Below are 23,836 nucleotides of genomic sequence, written 5' to 3' on the forward strand. Positions count from 1 at the left end.
ATACAATTCAAATTCTTTGAATTGTAACAAGTCCTGACGTACAATTCAAAAAATTTTCATTGACTTAACAAAAAAACTAGACTAGAACGAACTGAGTGCTTTGGGAAAACCATTTCTAAAAAAATCAGATAAAAAAAATTAAAAAAAAACAAAATCAATGTCAAAATGCCGCATGTGAACAAAAAACAACGCACACAAACACAAAAATTAGTTTATTTCCGTAAATACTGGACCATGAAACATTCAGCTATCTCCATTCAGTTACATATTCCATAGAATATGTCTAAATTTAGAAATGCACTAGAAAAAATTGTCTGCAAAGCGCAAAAAAATCAAAAATTGACCAAAAATTTTCCAAAAAAGCAAAATGAAACGTAACCGTCTAACGTCGGGCGAATTGCTCTCAAACAGCCGGCAAGCGGTTGGCTTCGGTAGTAACCAGCTTGGGAGAGATGCTAGAATGGAGGGATAAGCGGAGTGGTGGAGGAGGCGAAGTTGGAGGGTCAAGCGATGGCCGGGGGGGGGGGGGGTAGGGTTGGAAAGGCTGGACGAGAGGGGCTCCAAACCACCAAGTGGAGGATGGTGGGGTGGACTGGGGGCACATTGAGGATGAGGGGGTGAGTGGGGGATGACGCGACTGAGGGGATCAAAGTTTTTTTAAGATTAGGGACAACTCTTAAACCCATGACATTGCCTCCTCAAAACAGTTTTGGTAAATCGCATTCTCACTGACTGGTTAAAGCTCAAAGCTCTAAGAGCCCTTAATGCCCTCCCCGCGTTAGCTGTTAATCCCGCTTTTGAGGACGAAAAGTCAGATGAGTCAGACAAAAAAATCGGTCAAGCAAAAAATTGCATAAAAAAGACCACAAGACTAATATAGTTGCCAAAAACTTCGTTTGAGAGCAATTAACAAATAGCTCTAAAATTTACACTTATGTTTAATAAATTTTTCAAATGTTTAATATTGAGAATAAGCTATTTTGACTGAAAACTTTAAGAGATAAAAACAAAAAAAGCCTCACGTGATCAGAAAAATTTGCTCATCTAAAAATTCGTCACCCCTGCTTTTCTCGCTCTCTCTTAGAACATTGTCCGAATAAAAACAAAACTTTGCTCGGCTTTTAACTTATGTTCAGAGATTGATCTAAACACTTGGGTTCACGTGCGGCATTCGACTTTGCATGCTGTGAAAAGCGAATTCGTCCAGTCGATTTTAAAAAATGCGTCACCATAACTGCTCTTCGAGTCGTTAACATTAGCGCCGCAAAAATGAGAAGATGAGGACGGCTATTAAAAACTTCAACTATTTGCGTACAGAAACGCAAATATAAACTTACCAGCGTTACACGTCTTGTCAAAATCGGCGCCATAATTAAGCAAGAGCTGTAGTAAAGATTCATCTCCTAAATTAGCGGCAAAGTCTAGAGGAGATCTCCCTTTCTCGTCCTTGTGGTTGACGTTTGACTCATCATCTAGAAGCATCTCAACTATGGTGGAGTGACCCTGTCTCACTGCCCAGCAGAGAGCTGTTAGGTCTTCGTTGTCTGTCTCCTGCACTGAGCTACCTGAAATACAGCACACAGTGCTAAGAAATGAACAGGGGCGAATGAGAGCGTGCCGGCAAAAATATATGAGTCGCATATTGCATAGTAATCGGAGCAGTCTAAAATGATCAAATCCTCCAAAACGGTTGGATCTTGAATTTTAACAAGGTCACGTTCCATGTTTTATAAATTTCCATTCCACGCGAGCCCGGAGTTTCTGTAACATGTTTTTAAAAAGATTACCTTTTTAAGAAATGCCGATTTGATTCATCTTAATTGTAAATGAATAATTTGATATTTATTGATTAACCGATGCGCACATTAACCGATTCCATAAATAGATGTCTTACAAAGGAGTTAATTGAGTTTATGTACTCATTAAAAAACCATTACCAAGCTCAAATTTGTCTTGTGGAATTGACTTGCGCGTATCGAAAAGGGGCGTGGTGTACTAACCTCCATGCAAAAGGTACTCGACAATGACTTGGTTTCCATTGGCAGCTGCTATGAGAAGAGCGGTCCTGCCCAGGGAATCCCTCTCCACTTCTGTGTCCACTATGTCAGGGTCTGTCTTCAGCTGCGACTCCTGACAAACAACACGCACTGTTTAAGCTCTGACAATAAAGATGAGTGCCACGTGAAATCTGTTCAATTTTATCATGCCTTCATTGTTTTAAGCAAGTATTTGCATTGTAAATCCAGGAGTTTTCTGATCAAGTTGAGCAAATTTCACAAGGAACTCAACTTACTGCTTACTCTACATACAGGCAATTTAACAACTGGATCTTTACACTACTTACTCTAGGATTTTTTACTCTACTTACAGGCAATTTAACAACTGGATTTTTTTCTGTAAAAACCGCTGTTTTTTTTCTATGATTAAGAGCAATTAAAATTCTATAGATTCTCAGTCGACTCTTGTCAAACTCAAGGAAAACTAGCATGCCGGCAAAACCATAACAAGAAAATCTTTTACACGAATAAGAGGTTTAAAAAAAATAAGGTTTTTGTCGTGATTTTAAGGACATTGGTAATAATACCGCTAATCAACAGCTATAAAAAAACAACCTGTGGTTATCCTATAGAGGACAGAGAAAAATGTTTGAGTTTTCCAATTCAGTCTGTTTGAAGCTCTTGGTGTTTTCTGATTTTGCCTCCCGTTTCGTGGGGTGACTGTTTGCACAGCAGGTTTTCATGGTCATTAAATTTGAGAACAGAAAAAAAAGAGAATATAAACAAAGGGAGAGAGAAAGAGAAACGGAAAAATGGAAAAGTGAGATAGGGAGAGAATGATAGAGAGACACAGAACGGAGGAAAGAGAAGAAAGAGAGGACGAAACGCGCGCACACACACACGCACACACACACACACACACACACAAACACGCAGAGATTGAGAGAGAAACAGAGAGAGAGAGAGAGAGAGAGAAAGAAAGAAAGAAAGAAAGAAAGAAAGAAAGAAAGAAAGAAAGAAAGAAACGAAAAATGATTCCTCTAAAATTCGTTTAGGGGCAACAAAACTAACTGGAAAATCTAAGTGGTTTGCGAAAAACGATCGTTCAAAGGCTTGAAATAAAAAAAACAAAGAAAATACCTAGCGAATGGAAAGAAGAATTGCTACAAAGAGAAAACAATTGCCGTTTTTCATCCCCCAAACACACACACACACACACGGGAACATAAACCAACTCGAGTCGCATGGTGTTGATTAGAAATTTTCATGTCTACAAAAGGAGGGTACCCGACACGGGTTTGAACCCTCGGCCCTCAGCTTAACAGTCATGCATTTTACCAACTGCGCTATAACGACTACATACCACCTTTGCTTACAATAGCTTATATCGTATTAATGAACATATTTCAGATTGAGAGCACTTGAGATCATGCAAAAATCAATTAGTTGAAAGCTAAGAGTGTTCTAGAATGGCGCATCTGAAATCTAAAACTTTGCACAAAAACTGAAGTTACAAGTTTACAATAAGAACTTCAAACTCAGTTCTGGAGCAATTAAAAAACACGTAGTACCCAGGACAGTAAATCCTCCCACTGGGCGAGCATACTTTCAAGCCCCTTTTAGCCCCGTGGTAACTGCACCTGACCAACAAGCTTTTTTCCCAGGCTCGGTTCTCACCCATCTACTTTAAGCCTTTTAGGTCAGTGACCTCTCTCAATATGTTCGCATAACCATGCTGCTCAATGCGGCTCTTAAACACGCGCCTCCAGAGGCCTCTTAAACATGCAAAAAGTTTGTCGCATTTTAGAGCTCACGCGTTTAATATATAGGATGGAGTCATACTGATAATGCACTTTAAAAACAGGTAACTTACAACTTAATGGTACAACTCAACGTTCAGTTTTGTAAAAGAGTGTAATTGATTTGAACCATTATGATGCCATTTGTTCACGTTGTCTCTCGTTGCTTTTTGCTAATATCAACTGAGTGATCACTAACTTGAACACAAAGCTCTCGAACGACAGGCCGGGCAATTTAATTTAGAATTTGACTAGAGAACCCCCGATCTACGACCAAATGGACAGACGCATTCACTACCCGGCTACAAGGTCCTTGCCATGGCTCATCTTATATTTGCTTTTGTTTTAGCAACAGACAACTTGGTACTCAATATGTTACAATATGCTACGCAAAAATCAAGAAATCAAGCGTGAAGAATTCACCCGAGAAGTGAAATCGAGAGTCTGTTCTAGAATAAAACGGTCAAGCAAAAACTTTGCATTAAAAGCACACACAGGTTTACAATAATTGCTTCAAACTTCATTCGAGAGCAAATAAAAACCCACCTGAACAGTTTCATATGTTAACAATATAATTTTGAAATCAATTAGACTTTAAGGCTACAGACGCACTGTTATTTTGCAAAAAAAAATATTAACCTAAACCTTCAATTAACTTAATATGAATCCATTACTCCAATTATCGGGTAGGAACTTTACACAAGCCCTAGCCAATTTTGGCCTATCTTTATTTGGCCAATAAAATTATTTAGCCAATAATCTTTATTTAGCTAATCTTTCGCGGAGAGATAAAAAGGGGGTACCATTAAAAACTATCGAGCAAATAAATCGATAATTGCAGAGATTTTGAAGTTTTGATTTCTCAGAAATCGAGGACAAAAATTTCACCTTTTCACTTTTCTCGACATTTCGCGTTTCAAATACTATTAATGTCATTAACGTCATAAAATAGATAAAAAATATAACTGATGTTAATTAGATAAATCAGATTTCAAACAGACAAAAAAACTTGTGCAAATAGTAAGAAACGATTCACCACGTATTGCTTATCGGGTACAATTTTAAAAAAAAAATAAAAGAAAAGTTCATTATTATAGGGATATTGAAGAACCTTTTAGAAGTTTCCAACTTTTTAAGGAAACGTTTTTTAATCAATTATTGGAGCAGCTATTTTTTGATAACGTACAATTTTTCTCTGTTTTTTTTCATACATATCTCTCCTTTTTCTCTAAAATCCTAATTTTTATCTACGTCTAAATAACGATTTTTCAAACGGTTTTTTTTTCATTTTAGAAATTGATAATCTGCAAAAAAAGAATCTGAGAACTCAAACTTGACAATCATGTGTTAAGTAATTTTTAATAATACATATGTTCTGCGTAACCAGCCCAATATCCCCAAACTTTGAAGCTCTTTAGAGTATTAGGGAGAAGTATTTGGAAGCTATTCCATTCTTCAATTATCTCGCCTTAAGTCTTTAGGAAACATTTTTAAACTACTTTCATGTTTAATTGATCTTAAATTAAGGCACAATTCAGATGTTATTGTCGTCCACAAATCAGATGATAAGTCGTTGATGATACAATTTAAAAATAAAAAATCGAATTGCCAAAAAGATAACGTGTTATATTTTTAAATACCTGTTGCATGCATCAAAAGTTTACATCCTCATCCCAAATGTCATTTGTTGCTATAAAACTTAAAGAAATTCTTTCAACATAATATCTTATTGATGGGCTAAAAAAGCGCTAGCACTTTAAAAATCCAAAAGAAAAACAACCATCTAGCGTAAAAAATTCATGAAGTCAAATTTTGACTGAACACTTGCACACAAACATTTAAATCAATATTAAAGGAATAAGGAATTGACCACTTCTCCAAGAACCACGAGGTGAAGTATCATAAGAATACTTTATCATAATTTAAGTTCAATCACCCTCAATGGAACTTGTACCTTTAATAGTTCACTTTGGTGCAATAAAACCTCTTCTTCTCTCATATTTTATCGTTGCATTCCAATGAGAAAATCATGAAAATGGGATTTGAAATTGTATGGCCAGGAAAAAAAAGAAAACTGAAATAAAAAATTTGTAGCAAATTTTGTTAAAACAGAGGTTAAAGCTAAGATAGTTTAGGCGGCTAATCCTCTCACGATCAGAGACGGTCAGCTCATAATAAAATATAATTGGGCAATAAAATATAATCTGTTAAAAATTAGATAGAGCACACATTCATTTCTTAGCAACAGAAAACCGAATAAAAACAGAATAGCTATCTACCTTCAATCCGATCAAGTCGAATATGATATCCTCCTGATTGGCATCCACTGCAGCTAAAAGAGGAGTCAAACTCTGTCCGTTCTTGGCAGTTAAGCTAGCACCATGACCCGATAGCACTTCACACGTTTCATTGTGTCCTCTAGAGGCAGCTGCTGTAAGCGCCGTCTCCTCTGAATTGGTCGCTGGCAGTTTGAAAGGCGCGTCCAAAGCATCGTTACTGATGTAGCCGCCTTTGAGCAGGAATTCAACTACCTAAATAGAAATAGAGGCTCGCTCATCTGGTGCTTTGACTAAGTCAGAGTTTCGAAAACGAATTTGGGGTCTTTCCTATTCTAGCCCCCTCCCCATTATGGTATAATTACCACGATTGGGGGGGGCTATAGGTAATCTGACCACTAAGCTTGGGGGGGGGGGCTATAATGGGAAAGACCCCGAATTTGTCTTCAAAATGTACAAAACTATATTACAAAAACAGACCGAGCACCAACTTGTAAACTGAAAAAAAGAGCGATCACAAGACCATAAAATATTGCCCCCTTTAAAAAGTTTTGACAACTTTTGTCAATTTGACTTGCTCGTTACGCAAGACTACCTATAAAAAAGATGTTAAATCTTTCAAGCACATGGCAGTTAAAGTAAATCTCGTAAGTTTTCTACAAAACAGATCTCGTTATGCATCAGGACTTCAGTTACCTACGCACCCCAGATGGCTTAAGCGTGACGGTTTTCCGGTTGGGTTAATGAACAAAACTCTTTGAAAATGACTAGCCAAAACCAAACCGAAGAGTAACACAGCAGGCAAAATATTCGTACGAAAAACCGTATACCTGAGTTGAACCCAGCAAATTTGCTGGAAACAAAGTTCATTGATTTATTTTAAGAGGTGAAAAGGTCAGTCACTGCCCGATATGTACATTTTCATCAAATGGATGAAGATAAAAATCTGTCAATAAAAAAGTGAGTATCCAAGTCAAATAAAAGTGTAGCCGCAATATGCTGGAAAATAGCCGCCGTTGAATCTTTTGATACACATCGGGATAGGACAGAAAAAAGAAATAAAAATTAACAGAATTTGTTTCTAAGAGTCAAACAGTGTGCTAATTTGGTGTGCAGTTTCAATTAGATTCCACAATTATACTCAATTCAACTTCTAAACTGAATGCTATTCAGCTTAATACTAATGCCAGCTAGCAATCGCTCTAATGAATTTTGATAACAAATGCACTATGACCTAATGACCGGGCTTTATCGGTTTATTCCGTTTCTCTTGATTTTAGTGTTTTGAAACTGACCGTATTCACTACATTGCCGAATTCAATGAGTGAAAGAAATCCATTCAGTGGAAACAGCGATTGAAGTAAGCTAGGAGTCAAAGGTGAAAGACGTGACTCATGTTATATGTCATCGAACGAAAAAAAAAGATTTTTAAAAATATAGCAGGACCAATCCTGAAATAAAATCAAAAGAATTGAATAGAAAACAACTCATTGAATGCCAACCAAACAAACAATCTCACAAATTTAGAGAACAAAACATGAGCATAGCTAAATTTCTTGGAGATAAATTCCTAAAATACAAATTTTATCCTGTTAAACCCATTAACACACACGCACTTTAAGGGGTTCATTGGCCACAACGATAGAAAAAACCAGAAAATGACAAAATTTTTTAAGGAAATGCAAGACACTGCAATTTTAGAAAATGCTAAAATTGTTAAATTCATATCTTCAAACCCAACGCACTTTCTCGAGGAACTATCCAGCAACCCATTTTCAAGCAATTGAAAAGTTTAATTGGCTTCTAAAAGAAAAAAACGCGTAAATGAAAATTTTCAAAATTGACAAAAGTGCAAATTTTATTAATAGCCGCTTTTCGGTCTCTTCTTTGTTTGAAAACAGTTTTTAGGACATTAGAATGAAAAATTGAAACATAGCCGGCAGATTGTCCGAAAATAGCCGCCGTTGCACATCGGGATTGAAACATAAAAAAAGCAGAAATGAAAATTTACCGACTTTTCATAAATTTCAAAAAAGAGCATTTATTCGGTGTGCAGTTTTAGTTAGATTCCAAAACTATACATAATTCAGCTTCTAAGCTGAAAGCTACTCAGCTGAATAATAATGTCAGCTAGCAATCGCTCTAACGAACTTCGATAACCTAATGCACTATGACTTAATGAGCGGGCTTTATCGGTTTATCCCATTTCTTTTGATTCGCTCTTTGACTTTGACTGTATTCCCTACACTGTATAATTCAATGCGTGAACAAACTTGAAATCCATTCAGTTGAAACAGTGAGGTAAGTCAGAAGTCCTGCTTGAAAATCGTGACTTATGTAAAACAAAAAATGTGATCAAATCAAAGACAAAAAACTTAGACAAAAACGTGGTAAAAGCAAATAAAAACAAAGGATAGCGCCTAAATAAGAGCCGTCGAGAGGCGGACGGCGTCGATTAACCACTTTGGCTCAAAAATAACTAATGACATTTTCAATTTGAATATAGGCCTTCGAAGCAGGTTCAGCACTCGAAGCACTTGGCTACCAAAGCCAGCCTAGGATTTCTAAGAAATTTAATGCCCACTGGTCTTTACATGTTTATCACAATTGAAAAGCTAGAAGTCATGGAAAAATGTTTGAAAACATCTTAAGGTCATAACCGACCAACGTCGAATGAACTGCTCTCGAGCGACAGGCTGGGAAAATTTAATTTAGGGTTTAGCTCAGAAAGTTTTTATGGGTGCAAAAACATAGACCTCATACAGGTTCAAGTCCGACACCTCCAGAATAGCAGTTAGAAATCTTAAAAACTAAACTACAACGGCTTTGAGCATCAACCACAAGCAATAGCTTTTATAGTAGCAACAAACTTCATTTCGTAATGAGAGCAATCGGAATCACTTAAAATGAAGAAGTGAAGCGTAACACAGTCACTTGAGAAATCAGAGAATCTTCTAGAAAAAAAAGCGCAAAAAGGGGTCAAACTTGCATAAAAAGACCAACATTTTTACAATAATTGCCTCAAACTACGGTCGAGAGCAATTAGAACGCATCCGATAAACTTTATATCAAGTTGCGACTCCAAAAACACAGCAGGACAAGTCCTGAAACATTTCAAAGCATTTTCATTGACTAAATAAAAGACTATTCCTAGGCTAGAAAATACATAGATTGCGAAAAAAAGCGAAAATCAAAGTAAAATTGCAGCATGTGAACAAAAAACATCTAGCGATAAAGTAAAACATCATCTCACTCAGCTTTCAATTTAGATTGCAAAAATGTCACACCGCAAACCACTCGCTTTTTTCGTTAAACTTCCTGTTTCGGCGCGTTAAAGTTCATCGGTTTAATTTTTCGTCAAAAATCATTAAAATCTGTGAATAGATCTTAAGAAAGAGAGCTCTCCACAACAAGTCGAAATCTTTGAGTTGTAAAAGACAGCGCACCAACACAATCCATATTCTTTGGATTGTAAAAAAGGAGAACGCCTAGATAATAGCCGTTGAGAGGCTCATGGCGGCTATTAATTAAACTAAACCAAACAAATTTATTAACTCTCGGGCATCATTTGTAGTATGGATTTCAGTTGAGATAATAAGCATGCAGAGAACAAAACAGTCAACGCTTAAGTGATGACTCTCGAAAAAAAAAACAATCCGTTTAAAACTATGAATCGGATATAGATATATATGGATACGAGAAAGCTACCTAACTTCACAGTCAAATGTTATTGCTCTTGAAAATTTGGAAAGATTTTAACTTTCTTGATTTTCCCATAAGATTGACGCATATCTTATGGGACGCATATCCTTTAGTATGGACCCTTTAGTATTCTGTCTGAAAGCACAATTTATACGGTTACAATTTTTACCGGTTTGCAGATGAGAATTATTCTTCAAATAAAGAAGCGTTTCGGAGGTTTTGCAAACTCACGAAAACCCTTTTTGGCGCAAAAAACGTTCGCAAAAATGCGCTAATATTCAAGTTCACATGCTATACGATTAAAAATAGAGGCATGAAATTTTGTACCATACACACATGTATTCATATATAAACACAATACAGCCTCAAGTCCATTAAACCATAAATAATTACATTAACCTCTCATTTTGAACTGTAACGGGGCGATCTTGCTCTCAATTCAAACCGGGTTTAATTGTTCATGCCAACACAAAAGCATGTTTGATTTCATTCACACAGCAGGATAATGCTACAAATATTTCCATTCTATAAAACAGCTTCACAATTAATCGGTCAAACACGTTCAGTTTTACCATTAAGTCAATGGACCAATTTGTTGCTCTTTTATGTTGCATATAAAAAAGGGTTATTTAAGTACGCAAAAACGATATTAAAAGTTTTTAAAAAGCCAGCTGAATGTATAGCCCCCCGTCCCACAACCCCCACCCCATCCCCATCGCCTCCACCACCAGCGCTGTCGCAACAAAAATTTCCTTGTTGTTTTCTTGAATTTTGATGCAGTGTTGTAAGCATTTCAAACATATCACAATTTTGCTGTTGCACTCATGTACAGTTAGTTTTATATTTCGGACATGCTGTGTTACACAATAAAACCCTAATTCACCCCAAAATACCCCTCCCTCTATTCACCACCACCACCACCACAACCCCACTTAAATTTAAGTCAAGACGGCGCGTCGTGCTTTGCTTGGTTGGGTGCATGTATGTCGTTGTGGTTGAATTGGTAGCAACTATCTGAGACAGAGCGAAGCAATAATATCCCCTTTTAGAACATTTGGGAGAAAGAGAGGGGGCGAAATAGACGCAGGGGAAAAGAGAAAGATAGGGATAGGTAGACGGGAAAGCCATCATATGATGCTCCGAGGGCACACAGGGTAACAAAATAAGACAAGAAAGGAGGACGCACACCTATTCCAGCATCACTAGACCGAGAGTTCATTTAGCCGACATTGTACTTTCCCTCAAAATGACGCCGATCTACTCGTCGAATACTCGCCCACTACCAAGAACATGCTAGTTTTACACTTACACTTAGTAATAACATATGATTGTGTCAAGACTTAATTTACTCTGGAGAACCGGGGGGGGGGGGGGGGGGGGGGGGGGGTCGTCACCGACAGGTGGTGGGGTAGGGTTGGGTTGCGGCAGATTAGATTACCTAATCAGACTTAAATAATGACGAGTTGCTATTTACGCTTCTGCAGTTCATGATAATAGCGCACAGATTGATGGCAACCAAATGGCTACAGTTTGCTCATTATGCGTAATTCTGTTTTGATAAGGCCATCGTGACATTTTTCACTATGAAGGTTACAAAATTTTTATTCCGGGTTTAGTAATAATGATTGGTATCAACAGTAAAAAGATTTTTTTTTCATTTGCAACCTATTAGATTGTGTTTTTGATTGGATTGATAAAGACTGCATTAGTCTTAGAGTGTGCATTGCCGAACTTGACATTTTCAGCTGGTTAATCAGAATCAATTACTTTAACAACTAATCACTTGAATATCTATGAGTATACCATTTGACGTGAAAAATAGAACCTATTTCTTTCTTCCAAGTAGGAAAGAAAACTGCTCCATAAACATATTACAAACAAATTTAATCTGATACGACCTTGCATATAAACTTGACATGACTTTAACATGACATGTCCAGCTCAATTTCAAGTTTAGACAAAGTTAAGTAATTTGAAACAAATTTATCGTACTCCAAAATCACTGCATGAACTTATTGCACAAAGCTGTGACCACATTAATGAAAATTGGATTGGACATTGTAACCCGGTAGATTTATTAAACATCAAACCAGGTGCTTTTATTTTAACTACCCAGTAACTATTTTGTGTCAGAAATTTTTTTTTCAACAAATCTTTCACAAACTGATCATAGATCAGCTTTTTAACTCGACATTTGGATGAGAAGGTTCGAATAAATTTAAGTTTAAAATTTCAGGATAATTCCAAGTTCATCAATGCTTTAAAAAGCGAATTTTCCCTAATATTGTTACCTTATAAACCTATCAATGTGAAGTGATCTGTCTTTGAATGGTAGGAAACGTGATCCGATTCCAGCTCCTAATTACAAGAAAAGTCAATAAACCGAAAAACAACCACTTTCCATAAAACTAGGAAAAATGTGGTTATATACTATAAGACTGATACTTGTGTTCGAACCATATCTTTACAACTAAACATCTCTTCCAAATTTGTTTTACCAAATACGCTGCAAAAAATCCAAATAATTTAAATACGGCTCTACCACCTTGAACACGTGAACCATAATTCTGTCAAAACTGACATTTAGGTGAACAATAAAATCATTATTTCATTTTTAAAGCATAAAACATGAGCATGAGAAAAAGCTTCTAAAAATATAAAATCACTCAAAATCAGACACACGTTCCATTTTGCAAAACGTAACACAATGAACACGCAATCGCGTATTGAATATTTACATTTTCTGTTTTGTTCCCCATTCGGCTAACGGTAACCTGGCTGGTCAATCAAATGAATACATACATATAAGAGTATAAAAGTGATAGAGGGGTTAAAATTGAGTGAGAGATCGATTTAGGACAGAGAGGAAAAGAGAAAAGCGAGAAAAGAGAGACAGACCAATGCTACACGGTGTCACACGCACACACAAGGGTAGGATAGGGGGTGTAGTGGGGAGGGGCAAGCGAGGAGGGTGAGGGTCGGACGGACACATGTAGGCAAGATATACACAGGATACAGGGGACAATAATCACATGAATGTCTCATTTAACAACGCACACACACATAGACACACAAAATGAACTCATTTTGCAAAAACGTTCAAATACAATGAAACCAAACATCAATTTTACTTCATTTTAAACATCTTTCTATTCATGTGCATTATTCAGAAAAATCTTTTCGCAAAAACGTAACAGAACAATTTTTAAGGTGAACAAATTCTCGCTCCAAAGTTTGGCAAGATGCAATGAACGGACTGGGCTGCTTATTGTTTAAACTTAATAACTATATATCAGTTCGTTTTATTTTTCTTAGGAATATTTTCGGCACTTTGAGGCCATCCCCAGGCATATGTCTGATACCATTTTAAAGCATTTTGCGTATGGACATCAGATCGATCCTTGGGACGTTTTTCTAATTACTTCCTATTTACTGATTGATATTTTATCAATCATTTTTGTTTCACAAACCAGCAGTTAGTCTTAAGCTAACTAGAACATGCAATTCAATTCCGAGAAAAAATTCGACCAGGGAGGGATTCGAACCCCTAATGTTCCACTACAAAAAATGCAAGAACGGTCACGCAAAATTTTGCATAAAAAACACTTCTTAACAATAATTGCCACAACTTGATACGAGAGCAATTAAATTTAAATCTCAAAGGAATAATTTACGCTTTCTTAGTAACATAGTTTCATTGGAGGATATTCAATTGCGTTACGCAATAGAAAGACTGGAGAATCGAACTGACAAGAATCTGCTTAGGTCCCTTCCTTTATACGATGATAAAAAACAAGACCTCTAAAAATTAGAAAATTCTGGCCCAGCTCTGCCCTCAAAACAATAATGCGGTTTTAGAAATTATGTATCCTCACAGTTGTGAAGGTTTACATATTGTATTACCCATAAGAAAAAAGATCAAAATCTAACTTGGCGTAAAGAAAATTAGCCTAGTGAGCCAAAAACAGCTATAATGCTTTAAATGTATCTGTTACTCCTTTTCCATAAAAAATATTGAAGGGAAAGTGTCATTAACGCCAAGCGTTGCACAAACAGCGAAATTCTGTCGATCAGAAAATTCTATTAATGAGGGCATTTTATTCACATTCTGTTAGGTCAAAATGCTGCCTGGACAAATTGTTTTTCTGGTTTAAAAAATCTGTAACAACTAATACTGATCTTAGATTTGTAAAAACCATAAGCCGACTAACGTCCAAAAATTGATCTCTGACGACAAACGGGGAAATTTAAGTAAGAGGGGGCTATAGCCTAGATATATTTTATTTGTGCAAAAATTTCTGACTCGGGAGGTGTTCGAACCTGTGACCTCCGGCGTGCTAGATTGATTTAATAACCACTCGGCTATCAGGGAGTCTAATTACAATCGCTGTTTATTTAGATCACGCAAACACCAAGAGGTCAAGACTCTATAAGTCACTCAAGAAAGGAAATTGAAAGAATGTTCTCAAACAAGGTCAAGTTTGAATTAAAAAGAAACAAATGTTTACAATAATTACTTCAAACGTCGTTCGAGAGCATTCGAGATCAATTGAAAAAAAAACAAGATGTCCCGTTTTGCAGCTATAATAAACTTAAATTCCAAATGAGCCGCATTGTTTTCCAGGACGCAACGGATCATCACTTATTAATTTCAAAGAAACTACTCTGAGACTGTATGTAAATTCCGCTAGGCATGGAGCAAAATTTAATTAACATAGCTGGCAGATTGCCAGAAAATAGCTTCAATAGCGGTGTAGATCTGCAGTCTCAAAAAGATCAAAAAAACCAGACCAAACAAACTTTTTTTTGTTAAAAACTAAGATGTTAAATTTTGAATCAGATTCTGTTTTAATTTACTGCTGCCTCTATTAGCTGCTCTCAAATAACCTTCAATTAGAGTGATAAATCAATTGAACATTGTCTCTTTGAATTAGAGTGACGAAAAGTCAATTTCAGAGTGAGTAAGTCATTTTTGAGAGTGAATTAAGTCGCGTGTGACCAAAAACTTCATCACTCGAATGAAAAAAAGCTCGCTCGAATAAGAGTGAATAGTGATGCCGAGAACGCAATTCAGCTGAAATCGCATGAACGATTGAACAAAAGGCAGATTTGAAGAAATTATGACACCATATGGTCGTATCCAAAATTTTGACGACGAAATAAAAAAAACTAAGAGAAGGCCAATAACAGCCCAGGCTATCGCTTTACGGCTATTAAAAAACAAAAAATCAAAGTCAAATTGCCGCATGCGAAGAAATAACCACACCCGATAAAGCGAAATTTTGATCCAACACAGTTTTCTCACTCTACTTTGAAATAGGAGCAAAAAATCACGCCGCAAAATCTCTCCACGCCTTTTCGCTCCACTTCCTGTTTTGACGTCACCAAAATAAAAACTTCAATTTAACTTCAAAAATCTGGAAAACGTGTTAACAGATCTCAAAAAAACAGCCCCCCATACAGTTAAATTCTTTGAATTATAAAAACCAAGAGAAGGCCAACAATAGCCCCCGCTATCGCTTTGCGGCTACTAAACATAAGAAAACAGTAGGTTAAATGCCTCTGAAACAACTGGCGGGGTTCACGAGGGTATAATGTATTAAGTGGCTTAAGCATTAGTTTATTATAGACCACTACGGATACACTTTAGAAGAAACCAATTTTGGCGCACTCGTGATTTGACTGTTAGTATTAAACTGGAGCGAATTAAGTTAGAAGCTTTAATCCAGATAGTCAATGAGTCACGAAACAATTGATCAAGCGAAAAATTGCATTAAAAACAAACAAGACTAACATAATTGCTACGTTTGAGAGCAATTATCAAATTTTTAAGATTAAAAACAACCCTTCACACCACAAAATTGTCTCCTCAAAACAGTTTCGATTAATCGCATACTTAGAGACTAGTAAGGAGGCTCTAAGCGAGCTGCTCAGCCACTTAATATCCTCGAGGCTTTACCTGTTTATCCCGTTTTTGAGGACGAAAAGTCAAGGGTCAAACCAAAAAATCGGTCAAACGGAAAGTCGCATTAAAAAAGAGACCACATGACTATCATAATTGCTACAAAAAGCTGTTCTACGAAAAGGAGTATCCATTCTGTATCCATCCTCGCTACAAACGACCTTTTGTTAAATAACACGTGCGACTGGGTGAGGAAGGCATTAGTTATATGCCTACTAAGCTGGGACCCGAAACAGAATAGATCCGAAAAAGATTATTAGAGATAAGCATACGGACCTGTTTGTGTCCATTGTAGGCAGCGAGCACGAGCGACCTCTCGACACAGTGGCTCCTCGAATTGTTGATCAACATCTTCACACAATCCACAAATCCACTACTGGCCGAATGCTCAACACTCGACACACCTTGCGCGTCCAGTGCTCTAACATCAGCTCCAGCTTGCAATAATTTCTCACACAGGTCTCTATGACCTCTAATGCACGCACAGATTAAAGCACTGCGTTTGAGGACAGGGTCAGTGAGGTCAATTTCTGCACCAAATGTGAGCAAGAGGTTAACAATGTCAGAATTCCCGAGGTGTGAAAAGGCTGCCACCAGTGGAAGGTTGTCGAAATCGGTGCAGGGAACGTTCGGATCAGCCCCACTGCGAAGCAGAAACTCGGCAACCTAAACAAACCAAATTTCTTGCCATTATTACAAAACACATTTCTAGGTAACTTTGAAAGCATATCATTAGTAGAAATAAAAGCTGACGAGAACCTCAACAGTGGTGGTGGGGGGGGGGGGGGGGGGGCAAGTTATTTGCAGTGAAATTTCCAGAGGGGGACATTTTACTGCAAATAACCTAACATAGCCGGCAGATTGCCGGAATAACTGCGAAAGAATAGACCTGCGTGCCATATAATAGAGATAGAAACAGATACAGATCTAAATTGAAAAAAATCGACGCCGCTCAAAAAACTATGTAAAAAAAATTTAGCGATAAATTAATAAAGCTTGTTAAAATTCATTCCGCAGAAGCCTCTTATTAAGGACCTTTACTGCACATATGAGTTCCTTTGACCTTAAACAAATTCAAATTAAACTTAAGTTTTAAAGTGCAAAAGTCATTTTATTGAGTGAGGTAAGTCACTTGTGATCAAAATCTAATCACGCAGAAAACTTTTGCTAAAAAGAGTGAGAAATGACGTCACGCGCGCAAACGCCGTTAGTGAGAGGAAGAAGTCATTCAGAAAATTTGACTTTTTCAGCTTTGCTGTGTGAACAAATGTAAAACGAAAACATAGCCGGAAGAATTCCGGAAGCGACTCGAAGCGTCAAAAATTCACAAACAAAAACCTTAATTGCAGCGGAAGCCATTACCTTTTGTATCAAACCCTTAACTCATTACCTCCCCAGGCCTGATCTATAAATTGGTGAAACTTAAAACACTGTCACCGAGAGAAACAAGATGCAGCAAAATTTTATATTATTGAAAACGTTTGGTAACGTCGAAAAAAGTCCGAAATAGTCAAAATGGTCAAATAACTGCTCAACTGAAAAAACTAACAAGGCCATCAATTGCCCTCAAATAGCTCATGATACTAATCTCAAAAAGATCGCGAAAGCAATCGGCAGATAATAATAAAGAAACTACGATAAATTTTTCAAAAAGAATGCTCAAATTTAAGTACCAGAAAACCACTACAATTAGATTTCTAATCACTGAATTTAAGACAAAAAACAACACATAATTCTTGCTTGTTGTACATATGCTAGACAACATGATTTCATACTAATTGCAAAATTAAATTGATCATAGAAGACATAAGCAGCAGAATATTCAAAGGCAAAAAATCGTTTGAATTACTACCAAGGTCGGAAGAAAGTTGCAGTAAACAGTAAGAAGTGGAAATTTTTGAAAAGGATTGCTAGCAAACTCTCAGTACTACCTTATGTTGAATGACAACAATTGCAAAACAAAGAAATTACGAAAATCTAAGAAAAATCTGAAATGATTCAATTTTGTACCAACCAAAAAAATCAATACACCGAAAAAAATGTAGGTGCCAGGAAAAAGCTAGAATGATACTAACTAGAATGTGAAGAATATGGACACAATGTAAGGAACACTGTAATTAAAAGACATTCCTGATTTTTGAAAGTAGAAACAAAAATTTTAAAAATCAAGAAAAACGAATACATTTCATTGTTCATTATTCGAGACATAGAAAAGATAACGAGTCATCCGATACAAAGATCTATTCTCCTCAAGAGAACAAAGAATAGGAAAAAGCAGAGTTCAAACATTAAAAAAATTGAAACATTTGGGAAAAAAAGGTCAAAAAATTTTTAATACTGCAAGTTTTAAGTGTTTTTCGAAAACTTAACGCCAAAAAAAGATTGATATTGTATTGAAACGTCCCTCATGTTGCACAAAAAGACTATTTCTAGTGATTAAAACCAAAAAAAAACAAAACGGACAAAAATCGGGAAAAAAACTACCAAAATCGGATAAGCAAATGTACAATTTTATAAAACAAAATTACATCGAGGTAGAAAGAGGCGTTGAGTATATGAATTGTCAAAAGGAAGTTGCCATATTATCTGATTTTTGACAAAAAGACGTTTAAAAGATCCAAAAATGAAGAAATTAATAGAAAAAAAGTAAAAAACTAACAAAAAAATAAAGAAATATGTTCCAATTTTGAACTTGAAACTCATTTTCGGGCTCTGCAAAACACTGTGGTATCAATTTCTGAGGTTGAAATTTCAATATAGCATCGAATAAAATTTATTTCTTCAAAAAACCAAATTACAGGCAAAAAAACTGGGCCACTTAGACGAAAAAACGGCTAAAAACGGTTATCTATATGTGCCATTCAGTCAAAAACTACTTTTTAAAGTCAAAAAGTCATTCACTAAACGCGGCGCATGATCAAAAAACTTCTCTCGCTCAGAAAAAATTAGTTCACACGGCAATTTTACTCACTTTCTCTTTTAGGTCAAAACAGCGTCTGAACGAATAGCATTTCCGGTAAAAAAAAACCTTAAGAAAACCAATACTCCTCTTCGAGTCGTAAAAAGAGCGTCAGACGACGAAACAAAAAAAAACCAAGAGCACCGCAATATAGCTACGCTCAGCTTACAGCTTCGCAGCTATAAAAACAAAAATGTCCCCTTCCTCATTGTAATCTCTCAATCTGCAGTAAATGTCCGTCCCCGCGTTGACGTTCTAGCTTTTATTACTACTAGCATTATCGAGCATTTCGGTTTGCATAATGTAAAAAAATCGTTGTTCAGATCTTCAGTACTCTTCAGGGAAATAGCCAACATTTTCAACAAAATTAGACTAAAATTGCATTAACAAATTCAGCAAAGGACGCATCATAGCATCTCAAAAACTGCTCAACAGCTCACTTACGGTTGTTTATTGTCAAAGAAAGATCAAAAGAGCATTTTTCAATAAATTTTTGAAGAAAACTGAAGCCACACCTTTCTGTCAGGACACATCAAGAAATCCAGACACGCCAGAACTTGCGAAAGTTCCTCTTTGTTGCAAACCCAGTTCACCCACATCATATTGTGGGCATAAAACAAGTGGTTCGGATCGCAACCGTAGATCTCAGATTTGACCAGATGTCTGACCATGTCCAGCTTTCTACACTTTGAGACTGCACATCGGGAGATGTCTGTATTGTTGTTGTTTGTGGCGTTGGCTGCTGCATTGATGGCGAACATTATGCTAATTGCATGAAGGGCATTTCCAAGTCTAAACAAAAGTTCAATTTTAGTCACTTCGTTGTTCGGTTCTTACCCGTAAAAGCACCCCCAAATGGCACTTGATACATATTTAATAATCAATAATTTGCCAAACATTAGATTAATTAACAGCAAAATTTCCTAAAATTGAGTTGTACTTTTGACCATTTCCAATTACAACATTTCAGCCTAGTGAGGTTAGAACCCCCCCCCCCCCCCAAGGTAAATATACAAAAACTGGCTAGTTTCATGGGCGAGGTAAGATAATGAGGAAGCCCGCCAGTTTCAATTGAACAATTACAAACTTCGAATTCTGAGGCAGACCCCCTAAACAGAGCAAACGTGTAATGCAAAGCAAATGTTTATTGGTTTCGATTTTAAAAGCTAGACATAGCAACTCGACATAATAATGTTGTAATCATCTTGCTGAAATAAGCTCCATTTTTGTTACAATTTTTTGGTATTGTACGAAAAAGGCGCAGTGTATGAATTGGAGGGGGGGCAGCTAAAGGAAGCCCAACTAATATTTACGGCATGTGTAAACTCGCTAACCTCAAATCACAGGCGAACTTTTTAGACAATGCAGGTTCCAAAAACCAGCTTCTCAAATACTCTGACGAAAACTCAAACGTCCGGTTGTTCCTCATGATCAGGAACTGCCCGTGAATTAGTTCGAAATTGCGATCAAACTCCTCTTTACTGCACTTGGAGAAACTGACAACGTTCCAAATTTCCTCAACTGTCATTGGATAAAACGCGCAACCAATCACATCAATAATAACTCTCAACTTCTGATAAATGGCCGGACTAGAATGGCTAATCTGATTGCAAAGTAGTTCAAAAATTCCATTCAGAGTTGATGGTAGTGAATTTTTATTAAGGTTTTTGGTAATACTTATTGCACCAGAGTTGATAATATCAAAACAACTGCGAATGTAGAGAAACGATCGTTGCGAATTGCTCATGAGTAAATTTCTGAACTTTGCTGAGGTCTCGCGTGACATTGTTATGACGTCACGTACTGCCGAGTTAGAATTACTAACAAATTGAGATATAAATAAATCTAAATCTTTTGTAATTTCACAATCCTTAGCAGGATCTTCAAGATTGAAAACTTCTAAGTTCTGTTTGAGAGATCCACAAAGCGCATATGTTTCCTTATTGCACGTACAGAGAATTTTAGCCCAAGTTGGTAAATTTTCCGCTAATTTTATGACAAAATCCAACAATTTACTGTCTGTTGATACTAAAGAATCGATCATAATAATGAAATAATCGCCAACTATTTGCCCATCGGCTAACAGCTGATTCATGGGCGCGAACAAGCCCCTTTCGATAGCCTGCAAAGGGTCTTTGCGACACTGCTGCAAACTTGCCCACGATCGAACACCTTCGTTTTCTTCCAGAATTTTTCTGTAAGGCGGGACGCGTACTTGTGCGTGGTACATCAACGTATGTACTAAGCTACCAGGGTTGAGGGTTAATTGGTTGGAAGTTTGGCAGAAAAACGCGGCCAGAACTCGCTGGCTGAGAAAAAATCCGCAATTTGTTGAGGAAAAGGACGCATTTGAAAAGTAGCTTCTGACGTTGAAGCTACTGGCTGGGTCTGGAGGTGGAACGAAGTTACTTTGGTGGAAACTTCCACTAGATCGATCGTTTGATTCACCACCTAAAGTGTTTCCAGGCGATGTTTTGATTCCAGAATCAACTGTGCTAGCAGGACTGTCTTTTTTGCTGTCGTAAGTGGATGCTGCTAATTCGTAACTGTTAGTGCTCCTGGCGGGTGTATGCGTTCCGCCTAAACAGTCGTTTAGAATTGAAAACTATAACTGGCTGTAAGGTCACATGAATGATTCTCAAAACACTGTTGTATAATCTACCCTCTAGCTCACTTAACGAGAGGACACCAAAAAAATTGCACGGTTAATAACGGCAAATAAGAATTGCAGCCCAACATTTTTTTGAACTCCGATTGGTTGAAGTTACTAAACGCAGTGGCTTAGACGTGAATTTTGAGAAAAAGTCACTAAAATAGCGCAACGAATAGTTTCCTCCAAAAACAAAACATTGAATAGCATGAGAGCCAGGCCTTCCTCTTGAGCAAATAATGAGCTAAAAAATGTGTAAAAAATAACCGAACAAAAATATAACTCTATGTACAAGTCGAAAACAGTTAAATTTCGAATCGCATTTCTGGTGCTTAGCTGTCCCATCAAGTTGAAACAAATCTGAACGTTTCAAAGCTACTCGAAAAAATTTTAGAATAGAAAAAACCCGTGCATGCAGATCAGATGAAAAAACAACGGATAAAATTCGCGATACGAGAAAAGATGCACCTTAGACAAACAAACAAGCTCACCCGAAGAAGAGTGATTAGATGACATGGTATCATTGTGGCCTCCAGTGCCACTGTTGGATGTTCCGATCATAAAAGGGAGAGTTGCCGCCTGGGTCGACACACTGACAGCGTTGGTAATGGAAGAGGTTGTGACGAAGTGGGCACTCCCATTTGACTTGAGGGAGGAGTGGTTCGAGTCTATTTGCAGAGAATCCGCACTTCGGCTGCTCTCGTCAAGCGACTCACGAGATCGGGACACTGAAATCATATCCAAAAACTATAGTTTTTTTGGCTCAGTCTAGGTCTCGATGAGCGATCGTGTCTTCTAAGCTATACTATGCATATCACTTACGATCGTGCATCTATTATTAACTTATCGAGCTTGTAGATAACTCAACGGCACCGGAATAATTCTTGACAATCCTATGACTTTCTAGTGTTTTTAAAATTAGGTACATAAGTTGGCACCCCCTAGTTTTATGCAAAGGTTTCCATTTTTGAAAATCCCCAAGTAAAAATATCCAATTTTGATGCAATATTACTACAACGTGAAATTATCTTTCGAAAAATATTCATTATAGCTATAGGATACTGCAAAGCAATTTCTCTTCACCTTTTCTGAGATCGGCAGTTTCCACGAACACCTGTTGTGCTATTGTGCTGTGCAGGGCTAGATGCGTGATCAATTTGGTCTTGCCTGAACCACTTGAGCCAACCACCAGAGCACCTTTCATTAAATGGTCACCTGTTAACAAACATAACCGACTAAACGTCGGAAGAATTGCTCTCGAACGACTATTGGGAGATCTAATCAATTGCAGCCTGTGTCAGTCGGGGGGGGGCGAAATGGGAGTAAGAAGTTCAATAGTGGGCTTCAAATAACCACATTAGAGGTTAACATATACCACTATTAAGATTTAAAGTAAAAAATGGCACCAATTTCGGCGAACTTTTCATTTGACTTTGAGTATTAAATTGCCGCCAATTGAGTTCAGCTGCTTGAAATTGTGACTGAGAAAATTTTAAATCACGTGAAACGCAAAAAGTCAAGGGCGTAAAAGTCACTCGAAAAGTCAAAACTGTCAAGCAAAAATTTTGCATAAAAAAGACACGTTTACAATAATTGCTATGAACTTCGTTCAACTTCGTTAAAAATCTTGATGTACTATTATTTCAGGAACTGAAATGACATATTTGGTAATCAATCCTCGAAGAACAATTGCGTGGATTAAGATGAAGCACAAAATCCCTAGCATAAATAAAAACATTCTACTTATTGCTAATAACATTTTATGTACACTGAAATTTTTATTTTTTGGATATCTTTTAGTATAAACTTATTTTCATAACTTTTTTAACAAACTCTTTTATAAACTCTTTAAGAGTTTCCCAAAGCCAAGGAGAATAAACAGTTCCTATATTGAGCAAATTGCGTAGACAGTTCGTTCCGAATAAGGTCTAATGGGTTCAGAAAATGTATTTATATTCAGTCTGAATTTATCAATGAGAAGATTTACCTTCGAAAGATTGAAGGAGGACGTCTTCGATAGCGGCCAGAAGCCATGCACGTCCACATATATTGGCATCCAAAGAGTACTCTGGCAGGTCAAATCTGGTCACTTGAGGCCACAGGTTGCCAATTGCTGAAATAAAGAAGAGAATGAACACTATATGCCGTTTGAACAAGAAATATTAAAATCTTAAAAGAACAGCAATAAAACCTACTATCAATTTGACGTCTTATCAACTAAAAACAGCACTTCCGATCGAACCAGTGACGCAAGAATATTCAACTAAAAACAGAGATGCACAAATGGAAGAGATGTTATTGATGTGATAATTCTTAAGTATATTTTGCCGCCTAAATGTTGTAAACTTGATTTTTTCGACAAGTTTGAATCATAATCATCGAAAACAAGCTAAACAAAGGTGCACGTGGCGAAACAAAAGAACTGATTGAATAAAGAAATTGAAATAAGGACCATATTCTTGAAACAAAAAAACCCAAGGAATTGAAGAAG

General features: G+C 36.9%; 1 protein-coding gene across 1 annotated transcript in view; it reads right to left on the reverse strand.

Annotated features, from left to right (window-relative positions):
• The window catches only part of LOC142348555 (protein TANC1-like), a 29,897-nt gene extending 6,347 nt beyond the window's left edge, over positions 1-23,550 (reverse strand). The window contains exons 1-9 of the mRNA XM_075399941.1: positions 23,333-23,550; positions 22,429-22,560; positions 21,837-22,073; positions 20,030-21,275; positions 19,211-19,487; positions 16,013-16,402; positions 6,076-6,327; positions 2,001-2,130; positions 1,338-1,565 (exon numbers count right to left, since the gene is read on the reverse strand). Coding sequence (XP_075256056.1) covers positions 1,338-1,565; positions 2,001-2,130; positions 6,076-6,327; positions 16,013-16,402; positions 19,211-19,487; positions 20,030-21,275; positions 21,837-22,073; positions 22,429-22,549 — 2,881 coding nt within the window. The 5' untranslated portion in view covers positions 22,550-22,560; positions 23,333-23,550. The remainder of the gene's footprint in view (positions 1-1,337; positions 1,566-2,000; positions 2,131-6,075; positions 6,328-16,012; positions 16,403-19,210; positions 19,488-20,029; positions 21,276-21,836; positions 22,074-22,428; positions 22,561-23,332) is intronic.
• Between the last annotated feature and the right edge of the window lie 286 nt (positions 23,551-23,836).

The sequence above is a fragment of the Convolutriloba macropyga genome, chromosome 10 (genome assembly GCF_964194025.1).
Source record: "Convolutriloba macropyga chromosome 10, txConMacr16.3, whole genome shotgun sequence".
Lineage (NCBI taxonomy): Eukaryota > Metazoa > Xenacoelomorpha > Acoela > Convolutidae > Convolutriloba > Convolutriloba macropyga.